The 18,076-nt window shown below is 41.4% G+C and overlaps 1 protein-coding gene across 2 annotated transcripts; it reads right to left on the bottom strand.

Moving 5' to 3' along the window:
• Positions 1–1,847: 1,847 nt before the first annotated feature.
• On the bottom strand, positions 1,848–14,044 carry C13H5orf24 (chromosome 13 C5orf24 homolog). 2 transcript variants are annotated; one of them, XM_056502289.1, is made up of 3 exons: positions 13,883–14,044; positions 6,113–6,542; positions 1,848–4,229 (listed from the first exon to the last, which is right to left on the bottom strand). In XM_056502289.1, the coding sequence occupies exons 2-3, from the start codon at positions 6,537–6,539 to the stop codon at positions 4,189–4,191; spliced, it is 468 nt and encodes a 155-aa protein (XP_056358264.1). In that variant the 5' UTR covers positions 6,540–6,542; positions 13,883–14,044; the 3' UTR covers positions 1,848–4,188. The 2 variants fall into 2 exon arrangements, with proteins under 2 accessions (XP_056358264.1, XP_056358263.1); XM_056502288.1 differs by having other exon boundaries at positions 1,848–6,542.
• Between the last annotated feature and the right edge of the window lie 4,032 nt (positions 14,045–18,076).

Here is an 18,076-nt window from a genome sequence, read left to right on the forward strand (position 1 = left end):
AAAGGGCAGGAAAAATCAAGTGCATGTGTATAAATGAAGATGGGGGTTATTTATTACAGAAATTTTATTTTTTGCTTTGTTTTTGTTTTTACTCAGGTGTACTTCTCCAACTGTGTCATTCCTTACAGTGCACATTTTCTCACTTGAAGCTTTTTCTTTCCAAGTTTCCAATTTGCAAAAGCACTAATAATGAGGACATAATAGTCTAAAAATAGAAAACGTGAGGTTTGCATATAGAGGGAAAACATTTAATTAGATCGGCTGATACAGAGCAAGCCTGAAAGGAAAAGCACAAAGGGAATCTAAACTGGTGCAGACTAGCAAAGAGCAAGCTGCCCCATTCCCCCTTCTCCTTATGTTTGAGTTTAGTCAAAACAGAATTTTCAACTTGAAAATAATTTCTTACTGTGAATTTAATCCTAACATAATCTCCTTCTTGCCATAACACAGATCAAAATGTTACAGGTTGTTTATGGTGACTGTAAGTAATCCATGTTTAACAGGTATGACATGACTAATTCACATGGTACTCTTTGTGCTACATAAAACCAAGGAGGTACAGAAGCATTGAAGTGCCAGTCCAGCCCCAAAACGAGCCCTGGTGTCTCACTATACACACAACTGAGGTTATGAAAGAATCACTTTAAATACTCCTTGAAGATGTGCAGCTTGTGTAGCTGATACCCCAACAGTGCTGGTCTGCCAGCATGGATAAATCCTGAACTGGCCCTGCCATCAGAAAGCACAGCTGGCCTCATACACCAGCTGTGCACTGAGGCACAGGCTCCCTGCAGCTTCCAGCCTTCCGTTCAATCCATGGCACAGATCATAGCAGCCATGGAAGACATCAAGCAGCTTCCAACACATCTGAAAAGGCTGTATGCTTGCTTGATACAATTTGTGACTGATATCTAATTCAGGTTTCTTAATCTGAGGAAATCTCAGGGTTTCCTCACAACAAAAAAAAAAAAAAAAAATACATGTTGCTCATGCAATCATGTCCAGGAACTGAGATTTTTTAGGCCAGTATGTAGCAGACTGCTGTTGAACTCTGTTCTGAACATATCCAGTCACCTTGAAAGCCAAATATTTAGAATTCTTAGAATGGCTAACCAAAAAAACCCCAAAAAACCAACCAACCAAATGTTACTTTTCAGGTGAATTCAAAGTCTGCAAAATAACAGCAGCTGACATTTGGAATATTCCAACTCCAGATGTATTCAAGATGTATTCAGATGTATTGAAAGTTTATGGAAACAAAGGGTGCTGGAGAGCAAGCAGAGGATGCAGGCCTGGGAGTCTGGACTTCAGCTTCTGGCGGGTAGGACTGCCTGTTCTTCCCCAAAATTACTGAAAAACTTCAGTGAAGAGAAAAAAATTTATAAGTGTTGAGTGGCAGGGTACATCTTACCAACACAGATAAATTGGAATATTCCTGAAATACAGGAATAAATATGTCTTATTCATCACAGAATAATGAATTATGACCACCATTCCATGAAAACTTTATTTATAGAGTACTTTCAAATTGATCTCCATGTGCAACAGAGGAACAAGTTAGCAGCTGACTATTTATCCATATAGGGTTATAACTCATTTCCTCCCCTTTTCTCCTATTTGAGTGAAAGGACAAGAACAATTAAGTTACTGTCACTCTGTTTTCAATTCATTAAAAAATAAGCAACATTCCTGTATCTCCTGACACCTTGAAACTTACAGAGTCTTTTTGCCTTGTGCAAATATATGTAACGTGCCTGAAACAAGTAGGCAATGCTGTCAACTGGCATATTTAGCCAGAATTAAAAAAAAAAAAAAAAGATACATTAAAAAAAAACAGTGAAAACTGGTTAAGTTTTAAAGTATTAACTTTATTAATAAATATACATCCATATGATGATGTAAATACAGATCATGAACACTACTCCATTCCCATACACATAATTGCACACGAGTAGCTCAAGTTCATGGACATAGAAACATACACAGTATCTAATCAGGCTTTTTACAGCAGAGGACAGGGTGCTGATACTAGTTATTTAACAGATTACTGTTACCCCCAAAGTAAATCTGTGGAAAAGCAAATGATGAAAGACTGAAGGAACAGAAAGTGGTTCAAATTTCAGAATACAGATTCTTCTATTTTGAAATAAACTCATAAGGAGAAAGGTCTAGTCTCTACTAAGGTCATAAATATATTTAGCGGTGTTAAAATATATGCATTAAAATAGAGAAGAATAAACTTTTTGTAATCAGAAATGAAGTTTGCAGTTCCAAGTATTTATGATTGTTATCAGCTGTTTTAACTGTCAACTCTAAGGGTAGCATGAAACATTATTATACATATAACAAAGAACAGCAGAGTCACAGCTAATGAAACCATTGCACAAATGACTTCACATTGCTCTGCCTTTTAAAGCTTTTCAAAATGGGGGAAGGAATTAAATTCTCATCTGAATTACTTGGTGTATTGTAGTTCCAGGTAATTCTCTTCACAGATACATCACTTTTCACTGACAAGGCTTGATTTTGTCCTGACTGAACATTAAGATCCTTCAGACAAAATGAAAATATATTCATTCAGAAGAGAGATCTTTAATGGCTCTAGTTAATTTGATTACTTTAAACTAAATCCAAGACATAAAGAACATTGCTTTAATGAGAAAGCTAAGTGCTGATTTTAAAAATACCATCTTTGATATCAAAGTCAGCCACTTCCAATGGTATCTGATTTTTTTCTGCTGAAGTATGGTGCTAGCATCTTGAATCTGTCCAGTGCAAGACTTTATAGTAGCAAAATTATTTGGTTTTAAAGTTTAAGTAAATTTAATCAGAAAATGAATAGTAGTTACTATATGTATCTTAAACAGTGAACTTTATAGCAACATTAAGTAATAATAGCAAGCTAATACATTTCATTTATGTATAAATAAGACATTAGAAACTTGATAATTAAAAAGAAATTATTAAAACCTAAACTTGACATGTCGGTCTTCTGAACAGTGTTGACACACAACAGTGATCCTAGCTTATGAATAGCTGAATTATGATATATAAGATAAAATAAGCAATTTACCTTACAAGTAATGTTTTCATACTATGGAGGGAAAATACCAGTTTTCCCATTGGTACTAATAAAGTTTAGGCATTAACATGCTGTTTCAGTGTTTCTCATGGAAAGAAAAGTGTTGAAAAAAGCACAACGTATTCTGCAGAGTATACATAGGAAGAACAGAAGTATTTGAAAATTCCATTTCTAGTCACTCTTTGAATCTCCTCTTTTATTTTTCCCCTCACTGCATGGCATCAGTAAACTCTAGTCAGATATAAAATAAAGCAGAATTAGCAAATGCCAGCAGTGCACTTCTGGTCTGCTTCCTAAATCCAGAGCACCAAGCAGCACACTGCAGGTTCTCTGAACAATTTTCTATTTGATCATCATTTCTATTTGCTCATCATTTCACAACTGACAACATTAATTAGTTTTTACTGGGATTATATTTCATCTGATATAATTAATAAACACTGTAATGAACAGAAATTGCTTAGGTGATTTCATTATTTCATCAGCATACTTGAATACAAATTATACTAGCAGAACAGCAATACATCTGCATTATCTCCTGACACACAGCACAGCACCATTGAGTGGATGCACAAGTGAGGAATGGACAGGAGCAAACAGGATCAACAGGAGGTAAGGAGTGGAGTTTCTCCAAGGTACAGTGGTGACATGCAACACGTTCCTTGCCAGCGAGGTGTGACACTCCTGCAGTTACACATTCAGCTGAAGAGGACTGCTTGCCCAGCTGAGTTCAGGAAAGAACTTAAAGCAGTCTTTTCTTGAAAAATTATCTGATTAAAAACAGCCAATACAACAGAGATCCTGAGGGTGAATGAACTCACGTTAGCATTTTGCATGTGTCAGAAGTTACATCTTCTGAGAGAGACTGCTAAATTTCAGACTTGCGAGTTTGTTGAGGAACAGAATGTGAAACTGGATTTCAGAGCTTCAGCATGAAGAAACTATTCCTTAGTAGCAATTTAGCTGCCATTAGTTCATCTATTGACTAAGGAGCCATCCAGTATAAGTTGAGGTTCATTGTCTTAGTTGCCAGTGCATACACAGTTCCCCCAAAACAATTCAACACACCTATTGTAAAGTACAGCAAAAGTCCAGCTCAATATGTGTTAGGCATCACTGGAACACCTGAAGGCTTGCTGCTTTTTTCCTGATAAAAAAGGTATGAAACATGACATCTGTTTCTTAAGTTGTCAGCACTGAAATCAAGAGGTCTAGTCAAAATGACAGGAGGCCAGAATAGCATTTATATTAATAAAAATGACCATCATCATTACCCATCCAGCACAGGCCCAATTAACCCAAATTTTATTCTCCCCCAAATTTGCAAACTCTACATATTCCCCTTCCCCAGGTATTTCAATTTATCATAAAGTCATTTTATATGTGAAATGATTTAAACATAACTTTCTTCCAGATTAAAAAAAAAAAAAAAGTTTTAGTTTCAGTAAAATCAGTTTAGAAAAAAACCTATGCAACACTGAGGACTGATTTTTTTTTTTTTTGAAGTCTGGATGAAAGTATTTATACACTCACACATTCTCCCACACTTAAAAAAATTAAACACACCCAGTTGAAAAAGAACATTTCTTTTGGGAGGAGGGGAGGTTTTAGTTTGAGTCAAAAAAGGTATTTATAGTTAACCAACATTTTTTTCCAGCTTGCATGCATAGATGAATTACTCTATATCTGGGATCTAGCAGTGCAGTAAACTGCATCCTGTTTGCATCAGCTATACAGTTTGCTTTTATAAATCATGAAAATTGTGTCCTTTGGTAGATATATAAGCTTCCATAACTTAAATATAGTATAAACGTCTAAGAATGAAATAACTATTTCCAGGAATATCTGGCAAAACTGAGTCTAAAAATTTGGCAACAGTGTCTATTTAAAAAGTTTAATTTGTAAACATTATAGGTTATTACTTTAAAAGCTATTAAACTGTCGCCATCTAAGCACAGATTTGAAAGGCAAAAGCCAGCGTAAATAGCTATTTACAGATTTAAGAACATACTGTTTAATATTAATCAAGTGGCTAACTAGAATGAACAGTATTTAATTTCTTATAAAATATTTCAAATTGCAAAGAATTATTTGTGGTTTGGTACATGTACTATTAAGCATTTCAAAATTATACAGCAGAATCCTGTAACAGTGTAACTAAAGGAACAGCTCTCACCTAAAGGCAAAGAAATTTGTCTTTGTAAGGCGCTGTGAAGCTGTAACACACTGTACAAATGCTCAGGTTTCTTTAATATCTTCCAAAATATTTTTGGAGCATTAGTTGAAATTCACTTAATGCTACAACTCCAGAAATATAAGCCGCTGGAAATCACTTTATGAAAAAAGGCTGGGATATTTTTTTTTTTATTTTTTTTTTTTAAGTTTTTAAGACTATTTTAAGTCTATCTGAGGTCTGTAGAAGGTCCTGCAGAAGTGGAAAATGTGGCTTGCCACTTTGTTTATCAGTTTTTCTTACCAAGTAAGAACTTAATTGGCTAAGTTGCTTATTGTGGGACAGGCCACATCATGAACCATCAGTCAGCTAATTTCTGTCAACCTTATTTCAATTATTTAATGCATAACCACACATATAGATTTATGAGAAACTGAACTTAAAACTAGGGATATGGACATTACTTAAGTATAGACACCAAGGCATAATGTATCATTTTAGACTTCCTTATAAATTATGATTTAAAATCAACAGAAGCCTCATTAAACCGAAGCCTTCTCAACATTCTGTAAAAGTTACCAATTGCACCCGTAGGTTATGGCATTATTGAAATAAAATCTAGAAGCTCAGACTTAAGCAAACATTACATGAAAACTCAAGAAACATGCCCAAAATCAGCATAAAGCAGATTAGTAATGAGTTACTCATTCCCTCCCTTCATTCATTAGGCTGTTTGATTTTGCTGCTAGTTTCACCAGCAGCATGGACTCCTCTATTATGCACCATAGGGTAAGGAAAAGCTGCACTGCCACAAGAATAATTTAGATTTGCAAGCCGTGATAGAGCTTTAATGCTACCTGGAGGTCTGCCTGGGCTGACTTTGTATCCTGCTGCTTTAGTTGTACCCAAGGGTCTGCCTGGACTTGTCTTAAATCCAGCTGCTTTGGTGGTCCCCAGGGGTCGACCTGTGCTGGTCCGGTACCCTGCTGATTTCGTGGTCCCTGACGGCCTCCCACGTTTCCCGGAGCGGTTGAGGTTTTTCTTTTTCTTCAGTTCATCTTTTGTCTCTAAATTCCTGCCACTTGTGGTCTGCAAGTGGGAGTCGTTCAAGGCATCTTGTCTCTGGCAGGCAATGGGTTTGTGGGTGACTGCGTGGCTGTACTTGCTCTGCTGTGTGGCATAGAGGTCAAACTGATCCGCAGCCCTCACATTGTCTTCGTTCAGGCAAGAGCTCTTGCCAGTCCCACAGAAAGCTGGATTACTGCTGGCAACAGGGTGCATCATTTTCTACCAAAAATAGGAGAGGGAAATGCATATCAATATATCATAATACTGCAATTTTCCACAAAAGAGAATCTTTCAAAGGCTACCTCTGTTTCATAGCATTAGTCCGAACTACTCTGTCTGTTTTTAGTAAACAGTATTGATGTCAGTCAATTACCTTTAAAATGAGTTTTACTGAGCCTTTGCTTGAGGTTCTGCACAGTAACCTTTATACATATTTAAAAAGGACAGTTTAAACCACATATTATTCACTTAGGTATAATTAGGGAAAAAGTAAGTTAAAAAACTGAACAACAGCATTTCAGCAACCAAGATCTCCAATATTTGCTCATCTACGACTCCAAAACCTTTTTAACCAAATCTCATCTAAATCTTAATTGTTCTAGCTCTAAGATTAATATGTGACTCAGCTGTAAGCCAAAGAAAGATATGTTGTAACTCTCCTGGTATAGTAGATACAGGATACTAAAAAATTTTTTGTTTACTTAACTGCAGCAAAAGAATAAAGTGCTAATCAGTTTTCTTATTTCATGTCACAATTAATGTAAAAGAAAGAAACACATAAGGCATTTGGCAACACAATGGTGCCATAGTTGGGAAAGCAGAGGGATGAAATAAATTTGTAATGAAGTACAAGATGCTGGATTGCAGAAATGCCATTACTGTCCTAGTTAGGAGAGCACGTACAAACTGCTAGCAATGCCAGCACTGAGATATGTTGATACTGTTGGCATTGCCAACAACTCTGGGAAATAATAAGCAATAATATCTTCCATTCAACTATACTGGTTCTACAACTTAAATAAGCTTCAAATACTCAAAGTCTATAACAGTAATATTTAGCCATGCTGAAGACAAAATTAAGCCAGTACCTGGCCCTTCATTTCTATGTCTTACAGCCACACTTAAGACACCAAAAATGTCTTCCCATGGCAAATTTCACAAGTAGATAAGGTTTGAAGATTTATTATCTTTTCCCTGCAATAGCTCTGGAATATCACCTACAGCAACACAATTTAAACTCTACCATTGATTACTGAATTTATTTGGCAGTTATGAATGTTTCCTGCCAGCCAGAAAGAAAGCACACAGCACAGTGTATTTACCCTGGAGTAAATCCCCGTGCTCTTTTCTCCTGATTACAAAGGATACATTCCCTGTTGGAACACTCAATCTCCCCTGGCTTGTCAGAGCCACATTACGGTGTACATTACTCTTGTGCAAATATATGAATATGGGTTTATGTCAAACTGTGAAATTATGATAGAAATATAGTTTAAATGTTAGATGTTCTAGCAGAGATAATCCAAGTGCTACAATCCTGGTGCATTGCATGGGGTACAGTAGAACAAAAGTGAAACCACTGTTATTGCAGCTGTTAACGTCCAAACAAAACAACTAAGAATAGTTTGCAAGCCTGCACTTAGCAAAGGACAAAGGAAATAAGCTCAGGTCAAGAGACCAGACAGACTTTTCTGTACAGCAATACAGAAAGAAGCTTAAGGTTTTGTACAATTAGGAGTCAAAAAAATGTAACCTTTCTTTAACCCCACTAGAAAAGTGCCTGCAATATCACAAAAAATACCTGAGATTTTTCATTATATGTAATTGCAAACATGAGGGTTCTATAATGTCCTTTTGTTGCAGAGTGTAAAGCCCTGCAGCTCTAAAAGGCTGTTCAGCTGTTTGTTGATCCACTAGAGACACTTGGAGTGGTGAGCAGCATTCTTGTCCCAGTGCTCATTTTAAACACAGGAATACTGGCTTTGTCCCCAAAAAACTGCTCCAAGCTCAACTGCCACAAAGAAGGATCAGTTACTGCCCAGTAACCAAGGAACACACCAGAGCTGGGAGAAGGCACTGAATAAAAGTAGAGGCCTCTGGTATTTCTCATGAGACCAACCAGGCTCACACTCACTCCTGTATGACTTTCTTATTCTCTACTTTTTCTCATTACACTTGGGGGGATTTTTCCATCCATCTTTCTGGGGGAAAACCATCGTAAGTACTCCTAGACAGTGAATATATTCTGCTGTTGTTGACAAATGCTGGAGCTTCATCACCATATGCATGTGCTTTGTGTCTACTGCAATACCACTGACAAACACTGACTTCACACACAGGCCCTGGCTGATGATATTTCACCTTCCATCTGGCAACAACCAGCATCACTGGAATGGATGAACGAAGAAAGACAGCAAAAATTACTAACTGTTTAAATTTCTTTCTAGAGGAAGCTTAATTAACCCCCCCCTCCATGTCAGTGAAAGACTGTCATTAGGATTTTTTTTAATGTGTTTCTCCCCACATCATTTTTCATCAAACCATGCAAATTTCAAGTAGTAGCCAAGGTTCCTCTTCTATCTTTTTTGATTTAAGACTTTTTTTGAAAAGTTTTTTGAAAGGAAATCTGTAATCAAGCTTAATTACCCTAACATGGAATATCCAGCATAATTTTCCTTCATTCATATTACAGCAGGGAATAAAAAAATGAAGAGAGTCTATCTGTAGAGTGGAAGCAGGTTTCTTGGCAGGGAGATAAACAGCATAAAAGAGAATTGGTACAAAACGTAAAGCTATGCCAATTTAAAAATTACACTCCAGCTAAACTGTATGGCTAAACACACACAACTTTGTGTGCAATCATTCTTGAATAAAACCCTCCAAAAGGTTTCCAACAAGATAGAACTTTCTCGTTTTAAATCTGTAAGTAGACATGCAAAAATATTTGCAACAGTTTATTTAAATCAGTTTTTAAACTGATTTATCTGACTGGCTGAATTTCTCTGTATCAACAAAGACACTGCAAGAAGGAAATTTAGTTGTATTTCAAAAAGATTTGCTGGAAAGTGACTGTGGAGGATTTTCTGTACGGATCTTTTAGTGCCTGGTAATTTATATCTATACAAATGCTGGGGAAGGGAGGAGGCACTAGATAAGCTGACTTTGGGAAACAAGAGGCAGCTTTTCCTGCAACAAAGCACAGAAGTTCCACCACTGCTAGAATGAAACAGGACAATCCAGCTGGGACAAAGCTTTGCTACAGGGGGATATCTGGACATAGTCATGACCCCTCCTCATATCCCTAAAATACAGCTTATCATACAGCTCTAGCTCACAGCTGCTAAGGCTCCTGATATAGCTATGGCCCATATCTACCTCCAGGCTTTCCTCCTGCAGGAAATTCTCATTCATGACCTGTTTGCTACACAAAATTGTAATATCAAAGCTACTCAAATCACATTACATTAAAACATTCTCTTGGGCTGTGATGTGATGCCATCCTTGGCTTTCAAACATCATACCTTGCCTTCTTCATGGGCATGATTTAGCTGCCAGTGTAGACAAGATGAAACCTTTCCTAAGCAGAGAAATTCACAAAGCCCCCAGAACAGGGACTTGCTCAGTAGTTATTTTATACTGAGTACTGGACCTGAGACCCATTATCTGCACTGAACAGAATAATCAGTTCCAGCACAAGCAGCAGGCAACTGCTCTGCTCTCACCCACCCGAGCCTGCCTTCTGTGGCCTGGTGAGTGCCAGAACGGACCTGACTCAGCAAGTGCCTCTGCCTTCTGCTAAAACACACCTGAATCACAGCAAAACTACACAAAACTCAAAGCCCATCTACATTACAGCTTTTAAAAATACGAATACCAGCAAGGGTAAACTCCTCACACCAACAGGGACAGTTCTGCTTTCAATAAGGGTTAGTATACAATACCCACTCGTCTGTCTGAGGTTTTTCATCGCTGAGCTTGCAATAGTTTCCACAGTATCAATGGGGCTGTGGGAGGCTGTAGCAGCACATTTTCATCATCATCCAGCACATACAAAATATGTGACTTGCTACTTAACAACACAAGCAGCCACCAGCATCATTTGTGCCCAGCTCTCTGAAGGTCACTGCTGGCAGTGAACGTCACGGGAGCGGAGCACAGGCCCGGCTCTGTTCAGAACCCCTCATAAAGGACGCTCTATGCTGAGTTCCAGGGCCCTGAGGAGCATCACAGGGCTCCTTTGCTTTGCAGGGGGGTTGAGCAGCAACAGCAGCAGGAGGAATATTCCCTTTCAAGATCACAACAGAAATATGGTGTCAGTTCTGTTCTCTCTTAGGACAGCATGTGTGAGAAATCCTTTCATCATTCACTGAGAAGAATTAATTCTATCAATTTAAATGTTTTTCACATATCCCTTTTACTGTCAGCTCCTTTTCTACACATTAACTCTTGCTAAAAGTAGGGCCTTACCCAGTTTCTAAAACCCTGTAACTGCTTGTTTTCACAAAGATGTACCTTACCAGGAGTATTCACATAAATGTAAATATTTGTAAAATACTAAGTATGAAATTCTATCAGTGGCACAACATATACTGCAACACCTGAACCTAAAATTGAAATTGTATCTACTGTGAAGCTTGATAACCAGCTTTTCCACACTGGGGGTATGAAGCCCTTTCCACAGCTGGTGCATAATACAATTTTTCTCATCATATGCATCAGTTAAAATGTATTTAAAACTGCCAAAATATAAGAAATAATTTCTTTACAACAGTGACTTGCTAGAGTTGCAACATGACAACATAAGACTGCAAACCAAGAGACAACATAATTTTGGAAACTGTTTCCTTGTCAATTATTCTTAGAAATTAAGAGTTCCCCAAGCAAAACAACTCACAAGTATGGTCCTTCCCCTGGTGACCCAGAGTAATTTTCTTATATGACAGAAGTTAAGAGAAGAGTTATTTGGAGCTGAAACACCCAACGCCTTCAAATTCCCCTTCCCCAGATGTGCCAGGCAGAGTGGGAGCCTTCCCTCACCAGCATCTGTGCCTCCTACTCCTCACCAGAGTTGCAACCTGAGCCCCCGCGAGTTCAAGTCTTTTGACTCAAGACACCCTAGAAGAAAAGAAGCTCTCCAAAGCCTAAGCACCAGCTTTGTATTACAGACAATGCTTAGCTGCTCTCACAAAGAGTTGATGTTGGCAAGCACCACTAGGCTAAGTGTCAAGTAAAGGAACTTTTAGGGTTCACTCATTATTTGATTGCAAAACCAAGCAAACAAGTAATTGTTAGGTTTCTAACCCTAAAAACCAAATTAACTGTATCCAAGGGCAGAGTTTCACTAGATGCTAACATCAGCAAGGATGTCAACCGACTTCTTCCCACCCCAGAATTAAGATCATATATGATGATGATGAAGAGGACACCTTGAAAGGCCTATGACAGCTTCACGAAAATTAAGGAAGATGGTATCAATTATTCAATTACCTCTGCACCTCCAGTCACACTGACACAACTGACAGTTTGGTTTCATAATCAACAGAAACCACTCTGAATCCACCCTTTTTCTGAACGGGACAATCTTGCCCTTTCCTCTTCTCCCACATTCCCACTCCTTCTGCCAACACTAACTATTGTGCAAAAGCAGGACAAATCAACACCAGGGATCAGATCAGGTGAATACTAATCCAACAAGCAAAAGCAACAGTGCCTAGGCATGGGGGCAAGAGAGTAAGAGAAACCCACATTTCCATTAGCACAGAGACAGTCCTGGATCAGCCTAAGCCACATTACCCACTGGGTGCCACTGACCCCATTGCCTGCTACTGTTACTCAAAAAACATAACAAGATCTCAAAAAGGTGGTCTTAGTGGACTTCAGACATCTGGATGACAGGTGTGACAAGTCCCAAACACAGCACGGGGAATGGAGTATGGAGAAAAACCCCAGAGGTGGGGTTGGAGCAGTACAGAACTAAGGCAGCCATTAGGCCAGACAGACTGGCTTAGGAGAACGGTGAAACTGCACCCTCATTATTCTGTGGTTCTGCAATTACCAAACTTCAAGGCAAACCAAATATGCACATGAATGAAGGAGCAGGTAGAGATGGATCTTTATAAAGAAAGGATTATTAGTGTTTGTGAATTGTCCATTCACCTTAAGGGGCTATTCCCAAATAAAAAGGAGCAGTCCTTGCCATAGCCTAGAACAAGGGCTTTGAGGAGCTGGAGATGCTTATTCATCTCAGTGGGTGTTCTCACCCACCCGCTCTTCTCCCCAGGGCTGCAGTCTCAAACAATAGCTCGAGAGGTAAGAGGTGCTCATTCATCTCAGTGGGTGTTCTGACCTACCCTCTCCTTTCCCTAGCCTGCTACCACAAAAGGGCTTTCAAGCTTAAGAGATGGATCAAACATCTCCTTCCTGATGTGCATTTTCAGTGTTTCTCTGTGCCAGGACCGTGCAGAAGGCTCGGGACACCTGTCCACACACCCAAACACAGCCATGGCAGCGTCCTTGTGTGAGACTGCAGAAAGACAAAGTCCACTTGTTGAAACTGTTCAACAATGGCCAATGGAAAACCATGCTGGACTTTTATTATTTAAGGTTGCATCAAAAATATGCGGGATATAGGTACAGACACACACAAAATTCTAAGAGAAACTGGCATCTGAAGACTGAAATAGAAATAAACTATACTTTAAGAAATATTTGAACAGAGTGCCCCTCCTACCCTTTCATTTTACACAAATAAAAACCACATGGATCAAAATAACTGTTAATCCACGGAGAACTGTACACAAATTTAAGCTGCAACTATTCACTAATAAATTACCCAGAAGGACTATGCACAAACAAGAATGCACTAAACTATCCCTAACTGTCCACGAGAATACACAGCACAGTGTTATGTCAGAACGCGAAGAGGCACAGAAGGGACACAGGGACACAGAGCTGTCCAGGTGCCCCGGTGTGCAGGTGAGCCAAGGCATCCGCTACTTAGGTGTGTCACGAAATACATCCGCGGGCCGAACGCACACATCCAGAGGGCCCACGCGAATGGGAATACGCTCTAAGTAAACAGGCCTGCACACACAACGCACGGAGGGGCTGCGGGTGCGGAAGGGAAGGAGAAATTCCCGGCCGCAGGCTGGAGCGCAGGAGGGCCCAGCCCCACCTGGAGCGGCCAGGGCCGGCTGAGGGGACAAAGGGGCGGCACACAGCTCCCTCCGAGGCGGCCGCAGCGGGGACACCGCGCCGGGGGCGGCCTCGCGTGTCCCGCGTCCCGCGCAGGGGGCACGGCCCGGCCCTCGGCCCAGGGCACGGCCGGCCGGGGACAGCGGGACAGCGGCGGTGGCGCAGCTCCCTCAGCGCGGCCCGGGCACCGCACCCTGGGGCGAGCAGACCGCAGGATCGCCCTCAGCGGCGGGGAGCGAGCGGAGGGGAAGAGGAGAGCCCTGCTCCGCTCCCCTCCCCCGCCGGCCGCGGCTCCATCTTGCCCGCCCGCCGCCTCCCACCGCGCGGAGCAGGGACCGAGCCCCGCGGGCCCGACCCGCACCTACCTGAGGAGCTCGGGACGGCGGCGGCGGCGGCGGCGGGCGGAGCGGCCGCCTCCCCACACCGCGCCGGACGGCTGCAGGGAGGGGACGGGCGCAGGGGAGGGAGCGGCGCTGCGGCGGGCGCGGGCGGCGGGGCAGGCGGGGCGCGCTCCCGAGCGGGGCCGCGCCGCGGGGGCGCGCGCGGGGCGGGGCCGGTGAGGCCCCTCCCGCCGGCGGGGTCGGGGCCGCGCGGCCGCCGCCATTTTGTGGGGCGGGCGGGAGGAGGGGAGGCCGGGGGTGCGCCCGGCCCGAGTGCTCGAGGCGCTGGGCATGGCCGCGCACATCCCGGGCAGCGGCAAGGGTTACCGTGCTTCCATCGCTGCCGTTTGGATAGAGCAGTGTGCTGTCTTCTGCGTCAAAACTACACACAGGATCACAGGCTCGCTCACTGTGGAAAAGACCTCTGGGGTCACCGAGCCCAACCTATGACCAGCACTACCTCATGGTCAAACAGACCATGGCATGAGTGCCACGTCCAGTCTTTACTCAGACACCTCCAGGGACAGTGACTCCATCACCTCCTCTCCACCACATGCTGCAATCCATTACTGAATAGTCCAGCTTCAGGGCTATTAGAATGATGTATTACATTAATTCTCTCTCCCTGCTGACTCTGCAGTAGGAATAGCGGCCATTTCCAGCGTAGCTTACACAGGGTTGGGTCCGAGCACGGACCTTCGGTGTCTTACAGCACCAGTGTAACTGCTGGTTAGTAAATACTTCGCTTTGTTTCATCTATCTGTGTCCTGAAGAGTTCAGTATTGCAGTAGCACTTGCTTATGAACAAAACTTCATACCTGCAAGTAGGAACAGCAATTGCAGGAATTGCAACAACTGTTTCCAAAAAGATGCCATAGAAACTTGAATTTTAAGTGCCCAGCACATTTCACCATCCAGTCTTTTGCCCACTTGGTGGAGGGCTGTGACCAACGTATTTTTTATTCCACATTTGTTAACGACTATAACAGATTCCAGCCCTTCATTAGCACCCCTGGTCCAGGATCTGAATAACCATATTGGTCCTTAAATGACTGACACACAAAAGAGCCTGAAAAATATTGTGTATTATTTAGACGATGTCTTAGATAATAACAGAAAAAAAAAAAAAAAAAAAACCAAAAAAAAACCAGGAAACAATAACCTGCAGCTTTCACAAACAGTTAACTCTGCTTTTTAAAATATTTTCCTCTCCTGCTGTTGTTTGAGGAGCAGAATGCTGTACTCCAACACTAAGATATTCCATTTCTACAATACTTGGAGCTTGTCAGGCCAAAAATTGCTGTGAAACATCCTGCCAAGATGATGATTCGTATTCTTGCCATTTCTTCCTAATGCATGCAGGAATCCTCACTTTGCAATATAAGAAAGCAGCAGGGACAAGCAGCATTTATTTAGCTTAATTTAGCAAATGATTCAGTATATTTACAAAGCACATCTTTCTGCTGTTCAAATGCCTGTTGGAAATGCTGATGAAAAATGGTTCCATTTGATACCTTTTTGGTGTCCTGTTATTTTCAGTATTTTAATCTGGAAGGTTATGGGCTCAACCTCCTAATTTCTGCAGAAATTGTTGGAATGGTCCCAATAGAACACAGAAGCTGTCAGACCCTAGAGGAGTGGAAGTGCAGTGTGAGGCAGTGAAAGGCTCCATCCCAAGCTGCAAAGCTGGAACCCAGCTGCTGCTGGCAGAGCAGAGCAAGATCTGAATGTCTGAGCTGGAACTGGCCACGGCTCTCTGATGGCCAGGTTGGTTTCACTGCCCTGCACCAAACTCCAGGAAAACCCACACCAGCTGAGACAGCTTAAATTGTCACCTGGTAGCAACAGGACCCAGTCCCCTTGTGTGAAACTGTGCTAATAACTACAGGGACTGAACACTGATAAACTGCTCTGCCAGTGTCTTCTTTGGTCACAGATCCCAGGGCCTGAAGCACGGGTGTTCCTCTGGTTGGGAATCTGCTTCCTCCTTTTCTTCCTCTAAAGGACTGACTCATTAGCAGTACCAAATGATTACATTAATTATCTGTAAGGTAAGTGATGCAATGAAATGTTGTCCCTTCCCACATCCAAACCACAAAGTGCCATTCTCTTCCTCTCTCATTGGAGGAAGGATCCACATTTTCAAGGAGATGAAGGGCCTCAAAGCACAAGTTCCTCCTTCTGCCAATACAGGAGCTTCTTGCCAGTCCTGGGCTCCAGAGCAAACGGAGAATTCAGTATGGGAACTGCCATGACCTCCTGTCTATTTAACCCTGAATTACTGGAGCTGGTAACTTCTACAAATTCACTTCCTTGCTAAGATGCACAGGCAGAGGAAATGTAGGTTTTAATGAAAATCCTTAATCTTGAGTGTAACATTTTCCTTCCTTGGCCATTCAATTCAGAAGAGTTACCATGGGGTATTTATAATTTTGAGAAATGTCTGTGATAATGAACTTCATACTTAGAATGGCCAAAGTATAAAATAACTTAATCATATGCGCTCTCTGCAGTAGGTTATTAATGATTTCTTAGCTCACTACAACAGCTTAGATCTGAGTTGTTAATTAATTTACCTCTGCTTATGCTGGTCAGTTTAACAATCTTATATCTGCCAGTCTGACTAAAGGAAAATATTTAAATTTATTTCAGATGAAAAGTCTCAGAGAAGCAGTGTTTGGGTGGCAGTCACTCAGACTAATGGTCATTTATTTAAAAACAATTGTTTCCACTCTAGCTAAAACTATGAAAACAAATCTTCCTGCCTAACATTGTATAAACATTGTACAAAATGTACATTTTGGGACAAATTTGAGTCCAGCTGTGCCCCTTTTATTTTTGCATTTTTAGGTTGCTTTCTGCCTCCACTCCCCCATACAGCCAGCCACAGTTAGCTGGAAGCCTGAATTTATTCTGCAAATGCCCAAGCTCTAAGAACACAAACTTGTTTAAGCTGAGACCATATTTGGAAGAGAACTGGGTCAAGGAAAATAATCAAAGGAAAGTGCATTCCTGGAGCATCACGTGAGGCCACAGCATGCACACAGGGCCCTGTGCTAATGCTCAGGGATGACCCTCAGTACCTCCCTACCATTGATGTTCACCCTGAGAACCACGTCACCAGCAAACTGAGGCAAAGCCAGGTCCTTGGAAATGAGGTGCTCAGAAGCACACCATCAACAGTATCATGACCATGGCACAAAGTTAAAAACTAACCCAGGCCAGCTCCACAGGCTCCATCCTCACAGCCACAGGTACCTGTCTGTAACCCTGCCAACTACTCTAGCTGAAGTAATGACCATTTCTTACAACTGTAAACATGCCTGAAGGACTGAAACACCAAAATATTCTCTCACTCCCTGAAATTCCAGCATTTGTTTTCTTATTTTAAAAGATCCGAAAGCCAGCCTTTGGTGTTTGTTTTATATTCGGCTGCCACAATAGCAGAATTTCAGGAAAACTTTGCTTAACAAAACATTTTTTTTTTCTTCCACTTGGAAGACTTGAGTACAAAAAGCCTCTACGGATGGTACTCTGAGCCTCTAAATATTTTATTTAATTAGCAGCCAAATGCACATTAACTACATTGCAGTGTTTTAATTGTACAAGTAAAATCTCAAGTAGCCAGTGCAGGGAACAGCTACAGAGCATGCTGGCTGTGATCTATGCTCATTGTGTGGGTTTATGTTTATAGCATAAAGGCAGCATGCAAAACAGGCCTTGAGTTGCCAGTTTTTAAAAAAAGGTGGCAACCATGTACCATATAGTTTAGGGAGTATAACATTCTGAACTATGATAGCACACATTTTTTAACTTGGCTGTGACTTTTTTTCCCCCACACAAAATACTGGATTTAGTCTCTCCTGTTTTCATGACTAAGGCATTAGTCCTTCACAGTGGTAGGTTATTGCTATTTGAGTCTCTGGTGGGTCACTTGCATGGAGAATGAAGGAGCTGGGCTCAGAGCAGGGGTCTCACTTTACCTCCCCTCCCTGGTGTGGGCCTGCTGCACAATGACACCACCATATTATGTGACATGCAAGAAAATGCTCATACACGATCCAGTGCCTAATACTTTCACCACTTCTTCACCCAAAACACCACTATTCATCCAAATACTAAGAGCATAAAGGGAACCTTGAAAGCTGGTAGCATTATCACCAGGCAGGTCAGAACAAG

The sequence above is a fragment of the Oenanthe melanoleuca genome, chromosome 13, assembly GCF_029582105.1.
Source record: "Oenanthe melanoleuca isolate GR-GAL-2019-014 chromosome 13, OMel1.0, whole genome shotgun sequence".
Taxonomy (NCBI): domain Eukaryota; kingdom Metazoa; phylum Chordata; class Aves; order Passeriformes; family Muscicapidae; genus Oenanthe; species Oenanthe melanoleuca.